This window comes from Vicia villosa, unplaced genomic scaffold, assembly GCF_029867415.1.
Source record: "Vicia villosa cultivar HV-30 ecotype Madison, WI unplaced genomic scaffold, Vvil1.0 ctg.001080F_1_1_3, whole genome shotgun sequence".
NCBI classification, from domain to species: Eukaryota; Viridiplantae; Streptophyta; class Magnoliopsida; order Fabales; family Fabaceae; genus Vicia; species Vicia villosa.
This window is the reverse complement of record NW_026705474.1, coordinates 296182-304004: the sequence shown is the minus strand read 5'-3', so window position 1 is coordinate 304004 and position 7823 is coordinate 296182. Positions and strand designations below refer to the sequence as shown.

Here is a 7823-nt window from a genome sequence, read left to right as displayed (position 1 = left end):
AGCACACTGGTTGCTGCTTGCTATCAACCCGATAAGGGAAGTCGTGTATTATCTGAATTCGGTAAAGGGTGAATGGACCAATTATCCGGCCATGAAGGAAATCGTTGATTTGTAAGTAGGATCGTTCTAAATATATATTCGTGTATATTTATATATTTACTTATTTGTGGGATTGATCTAAACATATGCTTTTATATATTTGTTAATTAGATCAATACAAGTATTCCGTAGTCAACGGGACGCACAGGTATCCCGGACTAAATCAAACAACATCACCTGGATCGAAGTGCAGGTACATTACTTTTCACAAATTTGCTTATAATATTTATGCTACTTGGTAAAACAAGACAACTTATATAGAATCTTATTTGTTTTTCTATGTAGTGTCCGCTACAGCGTAACAGTTCAGACTGCGGATACTTTGTATTGAGGTTTATGAAAGAAATCATTCAGGCGAATCAATTAGAGATTCCTCCCACGGTATAAAGTTATAACTTAAGATAATTTCATATAATTTATTACATTTACCTAAATATATTATTCATATTATGTTTTTGTTTTATAGTACCTTGACGAATTCCGTGCTGCTGGGTACTCGAAGCTAAAGTTAGAAGAAATCAAAGAGGAATTGTGTCAATTTTATATTAAGCTATTTTTCATGCAGATTTGAACTATAATATTGTTGATTTTGTAATGATGTATATATATAATTTTGTAATGATGTATATATATAATTTTGGATATTATAATGGTATATATTAGTATATATATTGTCTTACTGATGGCTGAAATAATATAGTCGAAAATATATTACAGGTCGAAAATATATTACAGGTCGAAAATATTACAGGTCGAAAACATTACAGGTCGACTGGGAGGATTAAATTATAGGCTGCACATAAAAATACCTCATTTAGCAACTACAGCGCTTCTAAAAAGCGCTCTTAAAGGTCCACATACTAGAGCGCTTCTTAGTAAAAGCGCTGGCAAAGACCAGTAAAAAAGCAAAAAAAATTAAAAAATTACGCAGCATACAAAAGCGCTTTTGGAAAGCGCTCTGGTAGGCCCCCCTATGAGAGCGCTTTTTCTGGAAAAAGCGCTCTCATAGGGGGGCCTACCAGAGCGCTTTCCAAAAGCGCTTTTGTATGCTGCGTAATTTTTTAATTTTTTTTGCTTTTTTACTGGTCTTTGCCAGCGCTTTTACTAAGAAGCGCTCTTAAAGGGGGGTCTACCAGAGCGCTTTTTCCAGGAAAGCGCTCTAATAGGGGGTCCTACCAGAGCGCTTTTTCCAGGAAAGCGCTCTTAAAGGGGGGGTCTACCAGAGCGCTTTTGAAAGCGCTTTCGTAGCCTACGCCAGCGCTGGCTATGGCAGCGCTTTAAAGCGCTGTTAAAGGCCAAAAAAAGCGCTGTGAAAGCTGTTCCGTGTTGTAGTGCATGACTAGGACACTTTCTCAACATCGACTTATACCTTTCCCATGCTTCATTGAGAGTTTCATTGACACCTTGAGAGAACACTGAAATAGCCGTCTTCACCTCGAGCAACCTTGATTGAGGGAAAAACTTGTCAAGAAACTTTTTTCCAACTCATTCCAATTTGTCATAGTTTGAGGGGGTTGGTCAAGATACCAATCCCTAGCTTTGTCAATCAACGAATGAGGGAACAATCTCTTAAACACCTGCTCTTCCTCTCTTTCAGGAGCTCCGATCGCACCAGCAATCTCATAGAACATTGTCAAGTGAGTGTATGGATCCTCATGATCGAGGCCTGAAAAAGGACTAGCATATAACAACTGAAGAATGCCAGTCTTCATCTCTGAGTTTCTCGCATTGTTGTCATTTCTTGCAAATTGAGCTGCTCTTCTCGGACTATTTGCACACGGTGGTCTCGAATTTGGTTGTGGTGGTGGTGGTGGATCACCTACTCCTGTCATGTCTTCTTCAATAACTTGAGAAGTTGATGAGGTAGTTGCTTCTTGTCATAACCTTCGTTCTTTAGCTAGTTTCCTCCTTCTCCTTGTTTTGCTATTCAGTCTACGTGCAGTCCTTTCAATCTCTAGATCAAAAAGAAGTTGGTCTACAGGTACACTTCCTCGCATAAACAAAAGCTGAAACACTAACCAAACAAGTGAGCCAAGACTAGGTAATAATTTTTAAATTTAATAATAATTATTATTATACTCAAAACACAAAAAACTATTGCAATGCTTGTAATATCTAAACGTCAATCCCCGACAACGGCGCCCGTTTGTTAAAAGGGTAAGTATTTCCTTTATCGTTTATTCCGGGATTGATGCGATACTTCCGCCATTCAACAATTTAGTGTATTTTGAGTTAAGGTTGAGTAACAGTTTGGTAACATTAGATGTAAAGAGCATGAAAAGTAAAATAAAGACAATAAAATAGAGTTTGAAAACGATTTGAGAAAACTGTGTCAAGATTAGCTTTCGTTAACTTGCTTTGTATATATTTGGCTAATCACGCATATGAACATGTTAATGATTAATACAACCACGTATCCTCTCGATATCGTTTATCTCTAAAGCAATATCGTGAATATTATCATATTGACCGTTAGATGATCTCTCATGCCAACAATCAACATGATAATCTTTAAAAGCTCAATACAAGTGATTATCAACTCACAAATCTATCTCTAGAGTTTGATTATTGATAGATGAATATCTTTTGATCAAGATTTGAAACATATCTCTTAATAGTGCATCAAAACAACATATAAACATGAATAACAAAGATATTCACCATATATTAGTGATCAACAAGGTTCATACACAAAAGATTGAGCAAAATACATACTTTACAAGCTAACTAGCTCTAATCTTGACACATGAGAAGTTTAGCTCTCCATAGCTTCAACAACAAACATCAAAACAAGATTTTCTAGCATAAGAATCCAAAAATGATGAAGAAATATGCTTGAGAAATCTTGAATAATTATGAGTTTTTCTCTTCTTCTCTTGCCCTAGAATGTGGTTGGTTGGTAGAATGAGAAAAAGATAAGGATGATACATAAAAATATCTCCAAGTGCCTAAAAGTAGTATCTCTAAAAAAGTAGTCCCGCTTAGCGCACAGAGGGCCGATAAGCGGACTAGAAAAAATATCTTGAATCACGAAGGGTCCGCTAAGCGGAACAGAAAACTTGGTTCACCACTGGAAAGCTCGCTGGAAGGCCGCTTAGCGGAACAGGAAACTTGGTTCGCCACTGGAAAGCGCGCTAGACAGCCGCTTAGCGGAACTTGCTGAACAAAACTTATCCAAAATGGCTCCAAACTTGCTCCAAAGTGATATCTTTCATAACTTTCATCCAAAGCTTTCCCAAAATGCAAAATAACCTTCAAAACAAAGAAGAAAAACTAGTAAATTACATATTTACTATCAAAACTCGATTTTATTTATTTACACGATTATAAAAATAATTGAATCAAAAATAAGGAAAAGAATTATCGAAATACCACAAAAGTTATTACCAAACTACCCACATTTTGGATTCCGACAGTATACTACCCAAATTTCCGATATCGTCAAAAAAATTTCAAATTTATGGTTTGAAACGTGATTTTGTAAAAATTGTAAAAATACAGTTGTAATAATCTTTTCATTGAATTTAGAATACACCCGATATAACTTATAGGGTGGCATCTTAAATTCTCGAGATGGGGACATGTATTGCATAGATATTGGGCCAATGCCCATTAGAACATTATTACTAATGAAATTGAGTTTCTTATAAAAAATAATATTCATAAAAAATTTAAATAAACAAAAAAATGTTAAATTAATTTATTTAATAAAAATATATATTGACATTTTAATTGACCAAAGAAAATGTCCATAAAAACAATTAATTTATTTGTATTTTAAATTACCTTATTATAAACATTATTCTTTATTGTATATGAGTCAACACTTGACTAATCTTTGACTACCATTAAAAAATAAATGGATATTCTACATCAGATCAATTCATTCATATTCCTAATTACTTTACTATTATTTACGAGTGCTTTCCTATTCTAGATAACGAGTATGACTTGCTGAATGACATTTTCTCACTCTCAAGCCTAAAACTCCCCCGTTTTATACTTTGAAACCCTTCTCTCTCTCCCACTCAACTCTTTCACTGAAGATATGAATAATCCTATGTTGAAACATATTTCTACAAACAACAACATGGATTCTTCTTCACTTTCACACACTATCACCCCTTTCCAAAATAATCATCAAACATTAACTGAGCTTGATTTCTTTAAGATTTACAACAACAATAATCATAATAAGGTTGTTGTCTCTTCATCTGCCTCTACCGCTGCTCCCTCTGTCCTTGACATTGATAATATCAAGATACCGTCTTTGCTGGATTTCAAACTTAACGTGAGCGATTCATAATTCAATAGTCCATTTTTGTAATTATTTGTTTATCGTAATAAATTGTTAGTAAGTTTTAAAGCTTTTTGATTTATTATCTCAATAATTTTAACATCACGTTAATTTGCAATTATTTTTATTTAATAGATTGGCAGTGGTCTTGATCAGAATCTTGCCGCTACCAATGATTCTAGTGACCAAGATGATGATGATTTGACATCTAAATCCAATGACAAAAACACTAAGAATGAGGTAAAGTTTATGATTATATTAATGCATAGTTTAAATTGTTGTTGTGTTGTAGTTATCTTGTTAATAATTATATTGCGTAAAATGTCATCGATGACGCTGCAATAGTACTTTTAATGTGGTTACATTGAGGGTGCAGTTATGGTTTAAGAGACACAGTTGATTGTTTTTATGTGATGATGTTTGAATTCTATGAACTGTTTTTTAGATGGCTATTCTTCGCGGCAAACTTTCTCGAATGAAAATGGAGAATCGTCGATTGAGTTTTATGCTTGATCAGCTTCAAGCTGATTATGATACCTTGCAAATGCGTTTTGAGAAATTGAAGCAGGACAAGAAGGCCGAGAAAGTTGAACAACAAGGAGGGTTTGAAAGAAAACTTGAAAAGAAAAGGAAATTTGAGAACGGTGGAGCATCGGTTTCAAGAGATTTTTTGGAGTCTAGATCGACTATTAATGCTGATACTGAGATGGATCCTAAACCCTCTTCTTCAAGAACAAGAAATTCTGATCGATTGGAATCCCCGCCTGAGAACAACATTGAAGTTGCCTCCAAAGAATTAGTCCTAACTAAGAATGGGAAAGTTAGTGATGAAGAAAAGAATGATGACTATGGTAAAGGGACTAAAGGAGAGGATAATCATGTTGGTCATGCTGAGAGATTTCAAAACCCGAGTCCTCTAAACTATGCTCCAAACTTTGTTAATGATGATTCAACTGATGTTGCTGCAATCTTGACGAGAGCAAGAGTTTCTATTAGAGCTAGATCAGATGGAATCATGGTAAATATGTCAAAAATTTGTAACATAGTTTTAAATTGCAAGTAGCAATACTTTTTAATCTATACAATTTTGTAACGAGAAATTATTGTTATTTATTAGGTTTCTGATGGATGCAAGTGGAGGAAGTATGGACAGAAAATAGTGAAAGGAGACCCGAGTCCTCGTGCTTATTATAGGTGCAGCATGGTTAGGGGTTGCCCAGTTAGAAAACAGGTAGGCTTTCTCCTTTAAGATTCAAACATAATTAATGCATCGGAACCCCAATTCCATAGCAGTTGCATAGACATTAAAATTTTTAATTGTTGCCTAAATTGTTAGATAGTATTTATTAAAATTTTGTATTTAGTCATTATCTTCATATATATGTGCTCAATTAACTGTAATTTAAGACTACATACACAATGAATAACATCAATTATTGACATGACATGCATTTCACTAGGTTCAATATGACTAAGAGTAGTATTAAATGGATATGTGTTTCATCTTTCAAGGATATTGCTTCCATGCTCGAATGTAGTAGCTAGTTAGGTTGATTATTAAAATCTTTATAAACTAGCAACCAAAGTTAATAAAATTTTCGTATAAAGATGACTCATATCTCGTAAGATCGTGAGTTGAGATGTCAGTATAAAAAACTTATTGGTGGATAAACTTTTAAGCATGTGTATACAAAAGTTTTTTATGCATTGTAAATAACATTTACAGGTACAAATGTGTGCTAAAGACAAAAAAGTGGTAATCACAACATATGAAGGCTATCATAACCATACTTTACCACCAGAAGCCATGGGAATGGCACAAACAACTGCTGCTGCTGTAAGAATGCTTCTTTTAGCATCAACTTCAAGTAAAGATGAAACAACAAATGCAACTATTCCTGGTTCTACAAGTCTCGCAACTATCTCAACTTCTGCACCATTTCGGTCAATAACACTTGACTTTACACAAACTCCAAATCCTCTACAACTCCAAATGCCTCAAAAATAGTTACAAGTTCCTTTGCCTAAACAAATAATTTATCCTATTCTACAAAATAACATTCAATATATAACTTATCCTAAATTGAGATTAAAGAGTATTTTTCAATCAATCTTGAAATTAAAGATCATTAAGATAAACACAAACACAAGAAAAAATCATTAAGATCGATGAATAATGAGAGAACAATTAGCTTCATTTTTTTTTTTGAACAACAATTAGCTTCATTTAATCTTAATAAAATAAGATATGTTTTTTTCCACCATACTCTAATTTTTCCTTGATTATATGCAAGCTTGCTGCAGATTTGTGACATATAAATTTTACCTGTTTATTATTTCTCTCTTTTCTCTTAAAAACCATGTGAATTATATATATATATATATATATATATATATATATATATATATATATATATATATATATATATATATATATATATATATATATATATATATATATATATTTCCCTAATCAAAATTGGTTTCTCTAAATTCAAAATTTGTTTTCCACCATGAGAAACTAAAATTTGATTTTTCTTTGAATTGGAATTGATTTCTCTTAAAGTTGAAATCGTTCTTGTTCATGTTTCAAAGTCACAAATCGAAATCGATTTCTCTCAGGTGAAATCCATATGTTCATGTTTTGAAGTCAAGAATCGAAATCAATTTCTCTGAAAGCCAAAATTACTCTTCTTCTTGTTTTGAAACCATTCTCGTTCTCGTTCTGGTTTCTCTCAGAGTCGATTTCGTTTATATTTTCATTTGTTGAAGTTATTTACAGAGTTGGATATTATACTCTCAATATTTAATGCTTTTTTATTTTGTAGAGGCTTTATCTTATATGTCGTTCAGTTTATTAAAGTATTTTTTTTATAAGCAAACTATTATATTCCATAAGAAGCTCAAATAAAGCTTCATTTCATAGAGACAAATTACAAAGAATACAAAGTTGATTTTCAAATAACATAACACAATGCACCACAGACCTATTCTTACAACAGCCCCAATAATTTTACATAGCTAGCAAATCATTAGGATGATGATACCAACCATAGAATGCACAAATTCTGTTTTCCTTTGTTCCTAACGCCTGCCAACTGAATAACTTTGTATCATGAAAAATTTCATCAAAATCCTCAACTGCATTGTTAAAAATAATATTATTTCTTTGTTTCCATGTAGCCCAACAAGAAGCTCCCCAAATTCCACCTGCAGACTTTTCCTTGCAGATAACCACAGCTAAAATAAGTCATGATAGTGACGGTTTTTACTTACCGAATTTTTACTTTGATCTCTAATTCCTTGGTCGCAAATCTCAGTGACGGATATTTTTATATTCATTTAATTCTTTTAACCTTGCTTTGTAAAAATCTAATTTATTTTCATATTCTAAAAGGTGTTTTGTAATTCTTTCAATTTCAAAATC

General features: G+C 32.9%; 1 protein-coding gene across 1 annotated transcript; it reads left to right on the top strand.

Moving 5' to 3' along the window:
• Positions 1-4189: 4189 nt before the first annotated feature.
• LOC131633151 (probable WRKY transcription factor 31) lies at positions 4190-6404 on the top strand. Its single transcript, XM_058903871.1, has 5 exons — positions 4190-4390; positions 4532-4636; positions 4842-5414; positions 5514-5627; positions 6123-6404. Exons 1-5 carry the CDS (start codon positions 4190-4192, stop codon positions 6402-6404), a joined length of 1275 nt encoding a protein of 424 aa, XP_058759854.1.
• Positions 6405-7823: the final 1419 nt, after the last annotated feature.